The sequence below is a fragment of the Mustela nivalis genome (assembly GCF_964662115.1).
Source record: "Mustela nivalis genome assembly, chromosome: 2".
Classification (NCBI taxonomy): domain Eukaryota; kingdom Metazoa; phylum Chordata; class Mammalia; order Carnivora; family Mustelidae; genus Mustela; species Mustela nivalis.
In genome coordinates, this window is record NC_139021.1 from 142,243,626 (window position 1) to 142,263,603 (window position 19,978).

The 19,978-nt window shown below is 37.7% G+C and overlaps 1 protein-coding gene across 10 annotated transcripts in view; it reads left to right on the top strand.

Moving 5' to 3' along the window:
- The window catches only part of NRG3 (neuregulin 3), a 1,043,540-nt gene extending 1,028,229 nt beyond the window's left edge, over positions 1-15,311 (top strand). For 3 of the 10 annotated variants that reach the window (XM_082719379.1, XM_082719383.1, XM_082719382.1), the window contains exons 8-10: positions 4,337-4,510; positions 9,683-9,754; positions 9,997-15,311. In XM_082719379.1, the coding sequence (XP_082575505.1) occupies positions 4,337-4,510; positions 9,683-9,754; positions 9,997-10,504 (754 nt within the window). In that variant the 3' untranslated portion in view covers positions 10,505-15,311. The remainder of the gene's footprint in view (positions 1-4,336; positions 4,511-9,682; positions 9,755-9,996) is intronic. The other 7 variants (XM_082719385.1, XM_082719386.1, XM_082719388.1 and 4 more) reach the window with 3 other exon arrangements.
- The last annotated feature ends 4,667 nt before the right edge of the window (positions 15,312-19,978 follow it).

Sequence of the window (19,978 nt, forward strand, 5' to 3'; positions counted from 1 at the left end):
AACACATGCCAATAAATGGCAACTTGATTCAGGAGAAACAATTGTTTTTGCTTCCCATGTATTTCTCTAAGGAGTGGATACTCAAGCAGCTCACAGCAAGTAAACCAAAGCTAACAGCAGGCAGCCATGCCCTTGTAAGAAGCCAGAGGAACTATTAACAACACCCATCAAAGCTGCAGACACAGACCAGTGAATGAAACAATTGCATTCTGAAAAACCATTAAAAACATGATTTTTCCTAGCCTGCCTTATCACTGTCTGCAAATTTAATGACTAATTCTTCCCTAGGCAGCTGATCTGACATGCTCCAGGTCTTCCAACATGGTTCTAACACAAAGAAAACTGTTCAGGGGGAGGAAGCTTCGCAGGTCTTCTCCTTGGGTTTATAAGATCTGTTTTGAATAGGGTGGCACTCTTTTCCAAGCTGCCCATAGAAATTGGTTCTTTGGGGGAGAGAGCCAAAAATTAAGGTTATCTTATAAATGTTCTAACATTCTGAGGCCAAGCAGGTTTTTTAGCATCTTCTAATCACATGCTGCGTTTCATATACAAAAATCTGAAACTCCGAAAATGCAGTCTTTTTTCTAAACCAAGTGCCAAAGTTTGGGACTGATGCTCTGTTTATGTGCATCTGAATGTAATATCCTCAGTCTTTGTGGATGTTGTGCAGTGATTTAGCTTCCCTTTCTTAGTGAGAAGTACCATATTATAAAATTAAATATGTGAATATAAATATAAATAAATATATGTATATGAAAGGATTAAAATTTCAAAAAAGGAGAAGGTACAAAATAATAGTTGTCACTTATGTGGCGAGCATCGTAGAATCATTATATTGCATCTCTGAAACGAATATAACATTATATATAAACAGCCAGTTGTCCCCAACAATGACAGATAAATATCGTTGGTTTTCATATACCTAGGCAATGTTTTGAAAACCTTCCTTGACTCTCAATGAGTCCCCTAAAAAAGGATTTTCTTAATGCTGACCACATTTACTGGGAGGTTTTCAGTATCTCTGTATACTAATCCTCATTATGGGTTGGGGATTTTTTTTTCCACATTCTACATGAGTAGAGACTGAGATACCAAAGGTTTGATAAGTTGTTTTTTTTTTTTTTAATGGTTTAAATTTTTTAAATTTTTTCAAGTTGGAATTGAAATACACTTGGCTGTTGGATTACTGCTTTAGTGATTAACTGCCAGTTTGGGGTTATATCATTTGAGGCATTTATAGATATTTCCTTGTTAAAAAAGCATTTGAGTTCACTGGATCTAATGGAAATTCTTTAATTAGGGAAATAAGTCCAAAATTACCAGCCTTTTATAAGATGGATATTTTCTCCAAAACAGCATTTTCTCCTGCTGATTATAATACATGTTCAAGTGGTGTCCCATCCAGTCGAGTAAAATAATTATATATAATATTACTCTAGGACTATATTATACCATCAATGTTTTAAAGTTAAAATAAAAAAGAATGACAATTTCTAATGTATTTGAGCTGCAAATACCTACCCTATTCCTTGTCCATTGAGATACCCCCCTCTTAGATTTGGCTTCTCCTATGTTCCTGGGAACCACTTACAAATTAAATAAGAACATTTTTCAGAGATCTTCCCTTTTGTTTGGTTCAATGACACTGCAGTATTTGTTGGCATACATTGTGTCCTGATAGATAGGCAAGAGTTGATTTATAAAGTGCTTTTAGAACTTTGGAAATTATAGTTTAATATATCATGGCTTTTGTTTTGTAAAACATGCAGTAGACTTAAGCGTTTTCATGATTGATAACCTGGTTACTGATTTATATATCCTGCAAACTGCTCCATAACTTCCCGAATGCCATGGGGTTAGAAGGCTTGAATAGCTGATTGATCAGTAGGTGTAGAAGTGTTTTTGCAGATGGGTCACTAGTTCATACTGGAAGACTCTGTTGTTGTGACAGTTTGGCTAGCTATGAATAATTAATTTCCTTTTTTTGCACTGCAAACATGACTTACTTGGGTAACTCATTACAACAAAGCTATTAATTCAAAGCCATTATTTCTCATGTTTAGTTCAAAGGGAAAACAATCCTCTTGCTTTTTAAAGAAAAAATCTATTATGTTATGTCATACTTATTACATTTTAGCAATATAACTCTCTTAGAGACAGCACATATGGGAGGTTTTTAGAATGAAATAAGACCAGGGTTTTCAGTGATTACCATGAGCCTTCAAGTTGTCAGGTGTGGAGGAGGAGTCAGGGGAACTCATTGCACTGAGCCCCTATTCCCGGTCAGGCTCCATGCATACTCTCTCTCTCTTTTAGCCCTAAAGTAGTCCTATGAAGATACTGAAGCATGATCTGAATACCTTCCTTTGGCACCTCTCCTCCCCATATTAAGTTTTTACTTTTCTCTGCCTTGCCATGTACACTGAAAGAGCAGCAGGCTCTCTTGTCTGCTTTCAATTCAAAGCACAGGCAGGAGATGGAAGGATGGGGGGAGACCGAAGTCCTGGACTTTCTGTGCCCTCCTCCCTGCTTGCCTCAGCTATATCCCTCGTCCCACTTCCGGGGGCCACACTGCCTGCCAGGTGGTCCTTTCCTTACAACTCCCCTTCTCTCTCCATTCTGATAATCTCCCCCACCCCTGTCCCTTCAGTTGCAAGAATAGGAAAAGTTTCCCCTTGTTACTTGCCTGGACATACAGTAGTACCCCATGTTGGCTTTTTTCCCCCTCTCAAACAATGAAGACACCTTTGTAAATAGTAAAATCTCCAAAGTGACCCACATTAGAGTATCATCTCTCTTGTTCAGGGCTCTGGTAGAAATATTTACCCCAGTATCATGCTGTGAGTAATGTACAGACCTGAGATGCATCCCCAGATGCAGCTACTTCTAGCACCAAGGCCTGAGTACCCCACAGACTCCATAAAAGCTCCTGGATAATACAGGTAGAAGCTAGAGGGATGGGAAAAAAAAAAAAAAAACAGCTATGAGAACTCTTTATAATTGTGGCCTTGGTGACCCACCTAGAGGCCCCATATTGCCAACATACAAGAAATATTATGATAAAGAATGAAGGTATACTATGCTGCAAGGTAGGACATACTGTTTGAAGAAGGTAAAATCTGATCATTCACTTTGCCAAAACCAGGAAAGTGTCTACTCAAATGTCAGGTTCTCAAACTCTGATCTTAAATAATATTTGAGGTTTTGTTTTGTTTTGCTTTATTTTTCATTGTAACTACTAAGTAGAAATAACACTAGTGTTGCCAAGAGGGAAAGTTCCAGAAGTCCAGATAATATAGTGACATGGGTTAAATTACTTTGGGAGACTGGTGCTTTTAGAACTTGGTAAGTTTGCTGAAATTTTGAAAATGGTTTCCATCCTTCTCTATATGGCTTTATTGGTATTTTTAGGGTAAAATGAAGCTAGAGCAAAAGATTCTAACTTCACTTGTTATCTGAACACCGCAGAACAAGTCTGACCATATAAACTGGCATCGCATGGACTGTCTACATAGGAACAGAGTTCTTACCAGTCCTCATGGCTGCAGGGTACATTCAGTGAGGTGGAGATGGAAATGGACATGGAATGGGTAACAAGTCAAATCAGCAACTGATTTTTATAAAAAGCCCAGCTCTTTTGGTTAGCATGATCTATGTAGGAATCTCAATCTCACCTAAGATACATCCCACGTATGCCTTTTGCCTGTGATGGCATCTAAACACATAAGGTTATTTGGGTATTTGGATGTATGAGTCAAGGAAAACATATAATTAGATGTTTATTAAAAGCAAATTCAAAAGAAAACAATTTCGTTTCTCAAGATCGATGAAAATTTGAGGTCGTGAACTGGGAATTTAGCACATATGTTAGGGAGAGAATGCCAACTCAAATGAGGCTTATTTATTCTACAACTAACACGGTGAACTTTTCCCCGTGAATCCCTTCAGAGTTCCTGTGTTTGGTTTTTGTCAGTATCTAGTAACAAAGCCATTTTTATTTTTATTAGATAGCCACTATATCCTGGATAATGAGGGTAGCTGAGAATCAGGAGCTTGAGAATTCCTTAAGCCCACCTCTTATCTTTGGCTGGAAAGCTGAGATTGTTTTGGTCCACTGTGCTGTAAACTAGAAAGCCAGAAATGTGAGAACTTCACTTTGTTCCTGCAAGGGTTAATGGATTCAACAACTTCTGGTCTCCTCCTAGCTAGCAGTCATGGTTGGAGAGCCTAATCTAGAACTGTGAGTGTCTGGAGTGAAGAGCAGCATTTGAGAAGTTTGAGCAGCCATATATAAGGTTCTTGCTAGGATCAATCTGTTGGTTTCCTTTCATCCCAGCAGGAATCTCTCCTCTTGCTGCAGCCCAGGGCAAAGGAGTGGTATGCTCCATAGGAATGCCTTCAGGAGAACACCCCCCTCACCCAGAAGTAGGCTGGGTGGCATCGTGGGACCAGCATATCAGCAACTTGAGGAATCAAGGATCCCAGACCAGGATACGATACCTTGTCAAGGGTAGGTCTTAAAAACAATGGAATTTAGGGAGGGTGTCATGAATGCTCAAACTTTAAATTGAGTTATTATGTTCCTTAGGGTTTTCTTCATTGATTTTTGTCATTAATAGTCTATTTATTCTCACTTCGATCTTTGTTCCACAAAAGATAAACTAAAAAGAATAGGTACAATGAAAATAGATATTAGGGAAATGTGAGACAGAAAAATAAAACTAGGGAGCAAGCTCAGTGTATAGTTATCTAGGCAGTATATTATATAGTTGCTAAAACAACTGGGGATGCATCTTTGATTTAAAAGAAAAAGAGAGATTTCTTAGGAGGACTAATGTGTTCCTTCATTCTTAAGTTTGAAAAACAATTACTCAATTCTCTAATCAATATTGTGGGCACTACCCTCAACAGTAACCTGTAATGTATTTATATGTAGTGTCTACTTCTGTCCAGAGTGTTCTTGAAACTGTCTCCGTCAATGTAGACAGCATATTGTCAAAGTACAATTTGCTGAACTCAGATGTCTAGGTTCATTTGTGGTATAGGTGTGGAAAGATGGGCTTTGCACACCAGGGCTGCAAAAGGTGCCCTTTCTTACGAGTGGATGCAGACCCTCACAGGGCTCACGGCATGGTGAGTAGAATAGGATGAATTTTAGCCCCAGTTTACCTAATTGGCATATATCGCCCAAACATGGTAGCCCTTCCTTAAACTGATTGGAGTTTAAATTGCATCTTTGAAAAAAATTTTATCTTCTGAACTTAAGTTTTTTCATGTACAGATTGGGCAAAATAATACCAGCTTCCTCAGGGTTTTTGGGCAGATTTTTAAAAATTACATGTATAAAAGGGCTTGTACCTAATGCATAGTAAGCAGAGTAGGTCTGGCACTTATTGTCAAGGAACTATTAGAGAGCTATTAATTTCAAGAGCAATGCAATGAAGGTTTATTCCAGAAATATCAGGAATCAGCTCCCTTAGTCAAGCCAGGTTCTTGTTGAATTTGGTTTTTATCACTTTGGGTAAGGCAGGCCCGGCTTTTATTCTGCTTTGGCCTGGATGGATCTTTCCAGACTGTATCAAACTGAGAGCCAAAGCAGGTAGGAGACATACATCACAGAGCCTTACCTTTTCCTTTTGTTTCTGGCAAGACATGCATATAGCCACGCCCTGACAAAACCCAGCAACAGATTTCTTCAGAAAGACATTTGTAATTTTGAAGCAATCCCAAATGAACTGTGTATACTTTCGGGATAGACCTAGGGTGACAGTTTGCAAATTCAACATAAGAGCCAAGTTGTCCAAAACGTATAATGCAAGCCAAGAAGCAGTTTGCATTTCTCTTTGCCTTAGATCTAGAAAGGGGGCTTCCACTTAGCCCCTAATTATAATTAATCTTGTTTCATCATGACTTTTTTTCTTAAATCACTAAGCTCAGATAGTGATTCTTAAATCACTAATAATGTCTGTTACTTGGGAACACATATATGGGGTGAGGGGAAATCAAGTTCAGAGATTTTGTAGATGGTTAGAGAACCAGCCCGTACTGTCTTTCTTTTCACTGGGCGCCGATATGGGCTATCATCCCATATGTCCCAGGTATAAGGATGCTCGGAGCCCTTGCCAGGCATATAGGCTTGAACCCTACATAAACAAATATTCAGAGGCTCAGAGATTTCCATGAATGTTCAGGCACTGTTTTGTCTTTTACCTCCTGGGAGACTTACACTTATTGTCTGCATAGTGGTAGTTTTGTTTTGGTTCAATCATCATTGGGTTTGGAATATTCTCTCCAGCTGGCTGGCCACGTGTATTTTCCTGTGTGTGATATGCACCCGATGTTGATAAATGGTGACTCTAAGTCACTGTGTGCTCAGCACAATGAATCTTAAGGAGCAATCTCATTCTCAGTTCTTGAAAACAGCTATTTTCCACTCCTGGGGGACTGACCGTCTCTCCGGACTGGAAATGGGATTGGTAATAGAATTTCACAGCTAAAGGCCCTCTTCAAATCTGGCCCTAACCCGGAGGGGGAGTGAATGAATTTACAAGAGCTATCAGCCATCTGCTGCTTGTTTATCTGGGGTGTGGGCGCGCTCTGCTAGTTAGGCTCCTGGTGTATATGGCTTCTTTCCTTGGCACTTACGGTAGCCCAGCTTGAACCCGGCACATATCTTAGAGAGCTCTTGATGAAGGAATGAGATGGAGAGGAGATTCTTCAGGAGCTTTTCCCCCTGACTGAGGGACCTGGGACAACCATGGCAATGGCTCACAGAGCTCCGAACTAGGTTTTGTCAGGCAAATCAGACTTATGTATTCATATGCTAGCCAGAAAGAAATGGAATCACAGAACTAGATGGCTACCTTCAAAGCAGAAGGGATCCAAACGTACTGAATACCCATCTCATTTATCTAGCAACTGTACAGGTGTAAGTGATCCTTTAGGAATTTATAAAATGAACACACTAAGGATGGCAGAGTTGAAATGGCTAACTTGAGGTGGCATATGCCATGTAAAAGGACTGAGATTGAATACTGGCCTTTCTGACTAAATGAACCACTAAATCAGGAAAGAAATATGAAGAAAATCACATTCATGGATGATGATATGTAAGGGAAACAGCTAAGTGTATGGCTTCGGAGGGGAAAATGGCTCTCTTCAATTTAGTCAGTTGATTTCAATGCCACAAATACCAGGAACGGAGGCTTGGAGGCCTGTGCAGAGACACAAACTCCTTGGCTGGACCCCTGAATGCCTGGGAACCAAATCAAGTGACTAACTTGGAATTTCTCCTCTTTAGAAGGATGCTTTGACTCCCCTAGTGACAAATGAGATACACTTGCACTTTCTTTGGTGAGGGATCAGAGGAAGGGCAGTTCAAACTGGTATTTTGTAGTCAAGGCATGACAGTGTATGGATCAAGCTTGTGAAAGAGTTAGTGGCTCTTGAGGAACACAGAACTCTGAAGTGTCTTCTAATCTAGAGCCATATTAGAAATTTAGCTCCCGCTTGAACTTCTGGAGAATAGTATATAGCTTCTACTCGAATACCAGTGCTGGCTGGGACCCTCGTAGCAACTCTGAGAAGGAAGAGAGGACTCTGGCTGAATACTGGAGAGGCATGACTCCAGTCAGTCACCAGAGGAGTCCCCCTAGATCAGTATTCCTACGTTTTAATTAATGAAAACATGTAAGTGGGGCTGCCATTTGTCCAAGCCAGCAGAACTTGTAATGGCCTTGGGACTTAATGCCATTAAGTGACAGAAAACAAAAATCACATTTTCAGAGAGTTCTAATTGTTCAAAGTCCTCTCCACATGATGGATGTTCTAGATTTCAGTTACTGCCAGCCACGTGTCCCATACCTGACTTGCAAGGTGACTCCTAAGCTAAGTGGCATTCCTCTTTCTCACCCAACTCCATCAATATGAAGACTTCCCCAAGTTTGGTTTGAATTACCTTTGATTACTACATTGTCGTGCCAATGTGGTCAGGAGGCTGCAATTTACTAAGTCCTCTGAGATATTTATGCTTTTACCCAACAGTTTTACAAGGCATGTTTAGATGCTGTTCTAAGAATTTGCACCTGTCATCATCACATTTCAACCTGTTAGATTCTACCCACTGATACACCCAGAAGATATCTATGTGGAATACAGTTTTATCCCAATTATATTTCTTGGCTCTGTGCCATTGGTGAATGTGATAAGCAAACATCCTCTATCCTCATGCTTATTAGCGATTCTAGCAGGATGACATCTGTCCCCTTTTTTCTTGTTGAAATTAAGTCAGTGATCAGAAACTATAGGGTCAGATTTTCAACTAGATTAACACTTAAGTGAAAGGCCCAGGGAATTTCCCTTTACATGACCATACAATTAGAATATAATTGTAAAAAATATTATACATCTCTAAAAAGGTATTCTATTGCACCTTGGGATGCCCACTCATTTATGGCTTTAATAAGAAGAGTTACAATCAGACAGTTCCTCTGCTGCCTACCAAAGGTATAATTTGAGGGAAGTCACTTGAGTGCCCCTTAATCTAGCTTATTTACCCATTGCACGGTAATAATAATAAATAAGCCACAGGTTTCTAAAAAATTAAATGAGGTAATTAGACTTGAGCATGCTTTTAAAAAACATTTTGCAAATGTCAGCTGTTACTATGTTTGAAATGGACATTAACTGGGATATAAAGGGAGCATTTACCTTGAAAATTCGTTCCTGTATTCATGCAATCCCCTTGATCAGGATTTATTGATTGCCAACTCTGTACTAGGCACAGTAAGAGAGAATGGAGCTACAGAGACACCTCCACTGGATCCTCGTCTTTTCTCCCCGTGTAGTGGAAAGACAGACCCCCAAATTGCTCTGATTGCATCCTCGCTATAAAGACTTCTATTTAGTACGCAAGACACTTCCCTGCAATTATTCTTTCCATTTATAAACATGATTGTTATTTACATCGTAATGCAAGACAAGGGGAATAAGACCTATTATATGGAGGGTGGCTATATTTAGATTATGCTTAAATGTTAACGTTTCATTTCACATTTAAGTTAAAGACAAATAACAGAGAATAGAGATTACTGTTCAGGATCCCAAGCCACATTTCTGTGAATCCACAACATACCTGCCCCACTCTCTGGCACAGGAAAATTCACCAGCTCTGAACAGGCAATAAGAGGGCTAGCCAGTTCCTGGCATATTCAAATGACTTGGAATGGCATGTTGGCATTCTTGACAAGCTACTGCCGTGTACCAGTGAATTACCTTACTTGGCTCCAGAAACCATGTGAGGAAAGTTGCTATATTGGTAGAGGCTCAATGGACCTCACTTCACACTCATCCCCAGAAAGCAAATGTATGCCTCCATTCCCATTTGTAGGCTCAGCTGTCTGGAGGTGAGGCAGTTTCTACAGAGTTGAGAGCCAATGATAATTGGACCTGGGTCCCCTAAACTCAATGTGAAGCAGAAACACACAGGACGATAGTACAATGATGCTTCCAGGCCGGGCTTCCTGATCGCCCCCAGCTAGTGTGGCCGCGAGTCTACAGACTAAACCCGGGCTGAGAGGGTGGTCACATGGATGGAGTGGAGTAATGCCGTTATGGGTTTCCTGTTTGTCACTATGGAAAGGCCACACTTACCTGCTCAATCCCCATTTACTTTGTATTCTAGGATAGAGGTCAGGAAGACTATACCCCACCTGCCTATACAGCTGTGGTGTGTTGAAAGATCCCTGGACTTCAAGTAAGAAGATCTGGGTTTGAGTCTCAGTCTGTCACTTATTTTCTGTGTGACCTTGGGCAAGTCACTTCACCTCTCTGAGCTTCAGTTTACTTCTCTGTTTAACTGGGAGCATATTATCCGTCTCATGGGGTTGCTGTGAGAATTCAGTGAGATGGTGCATGTGGAAGTGCTTTGTTGACTGAATATTGCTCTAAGGAAGCACGGCGGAAAGCAGGATATGTAACACCGGGTTTCTCTTTCAGGTATTCCTCCAGTGGTTTAAAAACCCAACAAAATGCATCCATAAATATGCAACTGCCTTCAAGAGAGACAAATTCCTATTTTAATAGCTTGGATCAAAAGGACCTGATGGGATATTCATCCGCGCGGGCCAGTTCCGTGCCCATCATCCCTTCAGTGGGTCTAGAAGAAACCTGCATGCAAATGCCAGGGATTTCTGAAGTCAAAAGCATCAAATGGTACAAAAACTCCTACTCTGCTGACATTGTCAATGTGAGTATTCCAGTCAGCGATTGTCTTATAGCAGAACAACAAGAAGTGAAAATATTGCTAGAAACTGTCCAGGAGCAGATCCGAATTCTGAGCGACGCCAGGCGGTCAGAGGACTACGAACTGGCCAGTGTAGAAACCGAGGACAGTGCAAGTGAAAACACAGCCTTTCTCCCCCTGAGTCCCACGGCCAAATCAGAACGAGAGGCACAGTTTGTCTTAAGAAATGAAATACAAAGAGACTCCGCGTTGACCAAGTGACTGGAGCTGGAGGAATCGGTGTGTTCTATGCTTTGCTCAACAGGAAAAGAGAGGAAATTAAATACAAATTATTTATATGCATTAATTTAAGAGCATCTACTTAGAAGAAACCAAATAGTCTATCGCCCTCATATCATACTGTTTTTTAACAAAATATTTTTTTAAAGGGAAAGAAACGTTTCAGGAGGGATAAAGCTTACAACTAAAGCTTTGGGTAGAATTGTGAATACGTTTTCAGTTAGTCCCAACACCGGGGCCTCTTTTGGCTCTTAGTAGATGTGGGTGATTCAGACCCTCAGCCCCACCGCACCAGTGTCCTCATAAAAAAAGGACTGGCAGTTCCCCGGTTTCAAAGAGACAAGCTGTATCCTGAGGGCGGACGTGCCAATGAGCAGGTGGCCCTTGCATTTGGCTTGCAGGTCCCAACCCCTAAATTTCTCTTCACTCGACAGCCTCCTCACAGGTTATGTCATGTCAACCAATGTAGTGTTTTCTCTTTCATTTTTGAAGAATGGCACAAAGACTCTTGAAGAGGGAGGGCGGGAGATAGAAGGCGTAATCTGGGGCAATCTTAGCTACTCTTGACGTGCCGCTCCCTCTGAAATTTGAAGGCACAGAATCTCAGAGGGAGGTGTGAAGGAAATTATTATAGAAAAAGAGATGAGAAAATTCACAATGTCGTGTTACTAAAATCATGCGAGTAGAAGTGTTTTTCTTTGAGATTGTGTAGGGGCTCCAAAGGAGCCTTTCTCAGTGTGTGTGCGTGCGTGCCTGTGTGTGTATGTGTGTGTGTGCGCATGCGTGCGCACACCCGTGTGTGGGTATGGGTTTGCTCTCTCGAGCACAGGTATGCTGTATGCACATGTGTTCATTGTGTGTATGTGTGTGCATGTGTGTGCATATTAAGCTTGCTAAAATTTGTTCTGAAACATCAGGGAATTTATTATTCAGAAAAAAAATTTCCCTCTCAGATCTGTTCACTTTAAATTTATCCATTAAGTATCAAGTTCAGTTCGTAAGTTCTTAAATCAAGGTCACTTGCATGGCGGGATCCTATAAAACTATTGACAACGTCAAGATCATTTTCTGGTGTGAATACTTTTGAGAGGAATAACTATTGGCTCATTAATGATATCAGTACCACAAGGCGAGTTGAGGATGTGTGTTTATTTTGAATTATGCATACTTAAATGATTTACACAAGCCAATTATCAAATTGACAGTTACCCTTTGCTTTCTCATCATCCTCATTACTATTTATTTTGTAGCAAGTCTACTATTTGTGGACCAAGACATTGGCTTCTGTGGTTAATATGGAAAGAATAAATTGTTGAAATCACAAAGCCCAGACTTTTCAGTTCACAGGAAGCCCCCAAAAGAACAGTAAATTGTGTTGTATGTTCATTTGGAATAAAGCAATATTTTTACCACTGCTAAGGTGAACTGAAACTTCTCCTGAAGATTTGTCTGTTTTATTTACCCTTATTTTCATGGGGCATTCAAGGAAATTAGTGTTCACATAACTAGTCTTTTTCCAATTATTGGTGGTGTTGAGTTGTTATGTTTACACTGTTTTAAATAAAAAGGCACAGTATTTGAAAGTATATAAAAGATTTCTTTTACTGCAGTCTGGGAAGACTTTGGTTAAAATTTCCTTGTGGAAGATTCACATTACAATGGAAGAAAATTTATTTCTGAATCAAATATTTAATATACAATTCTTACTGAGGTTAAGTTTTTTTCTGTTAAAAATATATTACAAATTGCTCTTTGAGGACATTCTTTAGTAGACATAATGTCACGCAGAGAAAGGCAAACACTGTGTTCTTACCAGCACTGTTCAGTGGAACTTAAGGTCTCAGATGTTGAAAACACTTCGGTAGAAATGCATTTTCTACTTAACAAAAGGCTTTTGGTATTCATTAATTGTCCTATTATACTTACATTATTTTGAATGTAGAGGTACTATTGTTAGACTCTTAAGAGATTATCACAAACTTATAATGTCTAAACCATCTAGGCTCCCACTTAAAAATATTGTATCTTTGGGACAAGGATCTATGACCCCCGTGACTTGCATATCCAATATGTTACTGTGTTGAAATTTATCAGTATTATCCAACATTACCTGGAAGACCTCACAGATCTGTTGAAGTCGACCTTGTTTCTTGGGTTTTTCATCAAAAAGTTACCTGTGGCATACCTAAAGGATTCGTACAGATTTCACCTAATTAGGAGGTGATAATTAGGTGACTCATAGCAATTACTTTAATACATAATTCACACTGAAAAGATTAAATATTATCCATCAAACAAGTCCTAATCCAATCCCCACTTTGTTTTTTTCTTAAGGTAGAACAATATATTCTGTGATTATAAACACTCTGGTGCGTCATGAAGAGCCTTAATATCAGATGCACCCACTGGCAGTCTGATGTAAAGTTTAGAGATACAGTATGCACTTCCTAATTGATAATCAAGACAAAATATTCCTTAAAGAAAAAAATATTAACGGTTATTTCAGTGGCCATTTTTCTCATTTTGGAATATGAAGCTCTCCTCTGAAAAGGGCCCAAGCTCAAAAGGCACATGTTTGGGCACCAGCTGACAAGCGTTCCTAGTGTCAAGACTTTCAAAGTTGATCTAACATGGCAAACCCCAGAGACATTGGTACCTTGTCCTTCAAGCTCATGTGCCTAACAGAGAGGTGCTTATTTCTACAAGACACCTTTGATTTTGTTTCATTTTCCTTGTCTTTATTATGGGAATAGATATTTGGAGATTTGTAACTAAGTAAGTTGCATATTAGTCATTTACTGAAGAATGAATGTCACTCATGAGTTTTTTACTCTGAATCATTTTCTAATTAGTTTTTTTATATACAAGGCATATATTATTCTAAGTGGCCATGGAACACTGTTGTTCAAAGTGTATGACAAATTTTATGCTACTACAAAATAGAAATGATGTTGGAGAATTGGCATCCAAATTTTCTTTCTGGTTTTCCCATGTACCTTATTAAATGCTCTATGTTTTATACTCTAATCCAATATCTACCTTGCTATGATCTAAAAATTTCTAAATTTATCACATCTTCAATATTTCACATCATTTCTAAGTAGCAATAGCAAGGACTTCTGGAGGAGGAAAAGTGCTGGTTTTAAGACTTCACAATCTCTTTTGATGATAAGAAGATATCAGACCTACCAAAAAGAGAAAAGTAGAACCAAGCTGACTTTGAGAGAATGCCCATTGGCTTCCAGGTTGAATGACAGTTAAAATGTAAGTGAGGCCTCTGGCGACCATGGCGAAGGCTGTCAATAACCAGGTCTCCACCAGAATATGCTTGATGTATGAGGCAGTGATGCACACCCATCTGCTCTATGGTGCTATAGGAAACCATGGCTCCCTAAGTGACGGGAGATGCTGGTTCCTTTGATCCCAGCCCTGTAAGCCAGAAAATATTGCCCTGAGACAAGTGCTGTGAACCATTTCCGAAACAAGTATATACTATACTTAGGAACACAGCAAGAGGGGTGGGATTTTTATTTGATCTTTTGGTATCCGGGAAACATTTTATATATAAAGAATACTTTTTTATTATTATTCGATTGTATAGATTCAGTACAGTGTATTTGATGATAGCATATCTCTACTGTGTTTATACCTTAGTCTTCAGAAATTCAGTCTTCATCCAGGAAAGATCAGCACAATGTTTCTGGGCGGGATGCATCTAAAATTGAGAATAGAATGTTGTGGGAAATGATGCCTTTAAATAAGCTTTATCTCGTCCTTTTTTATTTTTTCTTTCCCTTTTAAAGAAATAGTGAGGGTAAAGGAAAAAATTCATTCCTTAAGATCCATTTTGTTTTCTTATAACTACCTGTTTCCTACTGTGACTCCACACACACATACACATGTATACATATCTAAGCATACACACACACACACACACACACACACACACATATGATGTGTATGTATATTAAATTTAGGGGTTTAATTATTTTGTTAGCTTTATTTTTGCTTAATTTGAAAAAATTAAAGTGAATGCCAGTGAAATCAAATCATTTACAGACCAGTCAAACTGACAATGTTTAGATAACACAAGGGTTTTTTTTTTTTCAGTTCTTTCCTTTTCTTAGGTAAGCAGAAATCCTTGGGTTGGAGAATTTACAAGACCCTGGAATAAAATCTCTGCTAGATTATCTCTTAGAAGTAAAGGTTAAACTATGGATGTATATGATTGCTGTCCCTATAGCGTACAATGGTATCAAATATATTTTCTGCAAATATAGATACAAGTTTTCCCAAAGGTTCCTATACAGGTAGCTTTGGCTTCAAGTGCACATGGGCTCTAGTGAGGAATAGAGGTCAAGGCAGACTGGGGAGGGGAGGATATTACATGTTAATATTTGATACCCCAGTGAAAATGTACAGATGATAGTAGAGGTGACCAGACACCATCCTGATAAAATAGAGAACAGGCTTCTAGTATTTTGGAAACTTTTTTTCATAAACATTGATTGCATGGGTATTGTTGCCTATGAAATAATTAATTGTGTAATAGCAAACAATTCATGTTGAGAGTCATCTTTGTGAAAGCTCGTGACCTTCTTATACATATTAGTAGTTTAATGACCCCACCTGTCAAATAAGAAGGATGATCAAGTTCATCTTCTCTTTCCTTCCAAATTGAATAATAAATAGCCTGTTATCTGATCATTCTAATTCAGACTTTACCTGGTCATTTGTCATCCAATCATTTCATGACCCCTTGGAAAGTTAGTAGCTATGTCTTGTAAAACTCAACAATTATTGGAACCTGTATATCATATATATATTACACTATATATTACACTTACAATATTCCATTTCCATAGAGAAATAGGATCACTTTTGTCATTTTTAAAGTAAATTTACCTAGGACAGGTAATAAACAATAAAGGATAGCAAAGAAAATACCTAACTTCAAAACTTGAGCATCAAAATTTGCCCCAGATTTTGGATTAAAATTTGCTGTGGATTTTTTTTTAAGTGTATCCTTTGTTAATCTTTATCAAAGCCAGAGTAGGGAGTTCTTCTGAGAAGGCCTGATACCTTGAAGATGTTCTCTCACAGAAGCAATGACATACTCTCACTGGATACATTGGATATTTCTTGATAGTCTCAATTATTTTGCACATCAAACTCCTTAACACAAACCCTCCAACTAATAATGAATAAAGTCTCTGGGGACACTTTCACATTTTAGTTGGAAACAATCCTGTTCTGGAGTGGAGGGGGGCACAATTGACAAAAAATTGCAGAGTTCACTTACTTAATTTTGGTTTTAATTGCTGTTTCTGACAAGTCATATCAATTTACTCTTCCAGTACCATCCGGGTAGCACTAATTCTTCCATATAATTTTTCGTCATCAAGATCCCAAAGTCTGAAGTCTTTAGTCTTCAATATACCAATGCAGAATGTTAAAATAGGTAAATCAAAACAGTAAATCTCATTAACTTGTGTTGTGTTTTTAAAGCTCTATGGATTCCATGTAGTTGTTTACAAAGTCAAAATAGAAAAAATGGAGATTTTTAAAAACTTTTTGTTGTATTTAGAGGTCTGATGAACCATTCACAGTCTTGTTCCACTTTACATTGATATTCGATATTGTCCTTTCCGAAAGTTGAAGGTCTTATACACACACACACACACACAAACACACACACACACAGCATGTTAAGATTCAATGTTGTCCTCCTTTTTCTTAGAGTTTTCTCTTATAGCTCACCCAAATGTGTCCAAAGTCTCATTATGTGGATGACCTTGGATTCAGATATGTTTCATATGAAATGCAGACAGCAGAAAATACAGTGATTCTCTTCTAAGGTTACATGTATAGAAGGTTCTATACAGCCTTCTTTTGAATCCTGTCTATCAAAAAAAAAGAAGTCTGGAGATTAGACACATTCGTTCAAACTGGAATAAATGGGAAATTATACTACTTACCTTAAAATCTCCACACATTTACCAGTGGCCACTATCTTAAAGATAATCCGAGGAAAATACCTTGATGCCCTCTTATTTTTCAAGTATGCAATTGTACACAGTGAAAAATGAATTCCCTAGTTGTTCATAATTCATACATGTTATTAACTCATTTGTCCATATTTTAAATAAAGAAAGGAAGTCACACAGAAAAGAATATATACAAAATGGTCAACAGAATATCTTCAGTCATTTAAAAAAATTTTTTTAAAGATTTTATTTATTTGAAGAGAGAGAGAGAGATCACAAGTAGGCAGAGAGGCAGGCAGAGAGAGAGAGGGGAAGTAGGCTCCCTGCTGAGCAGAGAGCCGGATGCGATGTGGGGCTTGATCCCAGGACCCTGAGATCATGACCAGAGCCGAAGGCAGAGGCTTAACCCACTGAGCCACCCAGTCCCCCCCCCCCCAATGTTTGTTTTAAAACAGAAAAAAATCTCTTGTGCCTGTGATAATAATTTTATCTTAAGGAGTGATATGTTTCCCCTTCCAAGAAAGTATTTGAAAATGCTATACTTTACTCTGAAGTAGATATGAAGGCTACGGGAAATAATACTGTTTGTCCCTTGGCATCCCACGAAAGTTTGGTTACATTATGTGACACTGCATTTCAGGGAAATATATTACATTTCTTATTAAAAATTACAATATTACTAATCAACTTAATGATAATGTTGACTTTTTCATGTAAGTTTTCATCTGTGGAGGGAATCCTTGTCTATTTTCCTGGTGCATCTTCTCAGTAGTCTTTGATGAACCTGGACACTCGGATCCCTTAGGTTGGGTTTTACTGAATGTTACTTTTATCTTCTTGTTTATTAAAGGGAATATCGAGCCAAAATGAGAGACTAATGTGATTTTGTAGAGGAAAATAGCTTTGTTCTTTTGAGTTCTGGTAGTGGAGAATTAAACTTGTATTGTTTCCAATGTAAGTGATAATAAGGTTCATGACTTTAGCCAGTATTTTCTCATATACAGACATAGCCTAGGGTTCTTTAATTTTCCAAATATTATTAACAGACTTTTAAACTTTCTTATTGGTTTTTTACATTTTCTATTTTGTAAGAAATAAAGATAAAAATTAATTTATGTAAAAGAACAAAACAATAAATAAAGTGATCTTTTAAACATGAATAAAAAAATAATCAATAGCAACATTTTTGAAGGCTTCACATAAAATACTAATAACTAAAATCTAAGGTTAAAATAATGTAAAGAATTATTAGGTAAATGGTTTGCAAAATAAGGTGGAGCTTTTTAAAAATAATTCTCTATAGACCAAACTCTTTCTATAATAATAGTTCATACTTCAGTATTTCCATTGGGCATTAATTATACCTACTGAGCTCAAACATTTAAATATAGTAAAGTCTCCACCTTTGGAACTTCTTCAAACTTGTCACAAAATTTATGAAAATCTCTGTTTAAAATGGGAAAAATCATACAGATCTGTAGAACAAAATCATTATCTACTAATGCATTCTTCTTTTCTTATTGACAGTTTTCACCAAATGCTCCATATTTTAAGCTGAACATAGATGAAGCTACTGAATTAAATATGGAGACAGATGTCAACACATTCTGAAAATTAAAATGTGTGACATAGATATATGGATCTGCAGTACAGGAAAGAACAAGCTCCCTAGGAATGCCTTAGGGAACTAGAGATCCAGGTACTCCTAGCATCTGAGATGAGTCTATGGCAGTAAGTTAGTAATTAACACAAAGCCCCCTTACCCACAAGACAAGCCAGGTTCTATTACTATATAACCAGCTTTGTTTCTATCGGTCATCTTCCACTTTTTTTTTTTCTTGCAGTATTATTTTTGAAGCAAAATCCAGTCATTGTATAATTTCATCAGTAAAAACACGAGTAAGTTAAAAAAAATTAAAAAAAGAAGAAGAAGTTGCAGTGTTCCTTGGATCAAAAATCTAAACTGAAAGGTATACCATACTAGCTTGACCTTGCAAACTCCATTCATTCCAGCTGAAAAAATGAATGAAGCATTACCCTGAGGACCTGTCTCCAATTAGAAAGTAGAGACAGATACCTGATGCCATGAACATTTGCACAACAGATAGAGTTAATGGATTTTCTTTCTGCTTTGCTTTTTTTCATCTTTAAAATTAATGTCACTGAAAGTGTGAAAAATAAGAAAATGATCAGCATGAATTCAACAATGCTAAGACCATACTCAACAGTGTTTTTGTAAAATTTCTTCTCATTTTCCACATATGTGCATATTTCACTGTTATTTTCCTACTATGTTGCATTATAATTTAAAAAAATGATATATCATACTGTCCCATGGTAATACATTGTCTTTGTAAACATTTAATTTAGAGGCTACATAAATTCCAGTTTGTTCCTATGTTATGACTTCTTTAAACATTTTATTATTAATTGAAGTTCAAATTGCTTCAATTTATTCACTACCATAAGTGACTCCACAATTAGTATCATAGAATACATATTACTATTTTTTCTTTTGGAAGGAGAAACTGCAGGTCCACGAACAACTTTCATAGGGTCTATAAACGCTCAGAAGTGTAAGCTGTGCTGGAGTATAGGTTAGTATGTGTGTATTTTTGGTAGGGCAGAAAGTCTCTAACAAAAAATTTCACAAGGTTAGTAAAGAAACGTGTGAACTTCAATGGATAAGAATAACTCCTTCAGTAATTTCCCAGTTATACACTGAAGAAGTTTATATGGTTGGGTCAATGAGTAACTTTTTAAAGTTACTTTATTACTTATTTTACATTTTAAATTAGACTTCTTTTTTTTTTTTTAAAGAAGCTTTAGGTTCATAGCAAAATTGAAGGGAAAGTACAGAAATTTCCCATATACTCTCCACACCCCCACATCCCCACACAATAGCCTCCTCATGATCAACATCCCCCTCCAGAGTGGTACATTTCTTTCAATTGAAGAACTTACCTGGACACAGCATAGTCACCAAAAATCCATAGCTATTACAATACAGTTCACTCTTGTTGTTATACATGTGATAGGTTTCAGCAAATGTATAATGATGTTTATTCAGAGCATTTTCACTGCCCTAAAAATCCTCTGTGCCCATCTACTCATTCTCCCTCTTCCTCAACCGTCAGCAACCGCTGGTCTTTTTCCTGTCTTCATATGACCAATTTGGATATTTATTTTAGAGTGTACTCAATTAATTTCTAGAAGTGGCTAATATATACAATTTTTACGTTACTTGAATTTTTTTCGTTACTTTGCATAGCAATATAACACATGGTAGTTACAATGGTGTAGGTCTCATCAGAAATGTATTATTTTAATGAAGCTTAATTTTAACTTGTAATTAGACAAATGTTACATACTTACACATAAAATATGTAAGGAGAAAAATAAAAATCACCACTGGGAGATAACAACTATTAGTATTTGAGTATATTTCCTTCCAATGTTTTTAATTGAA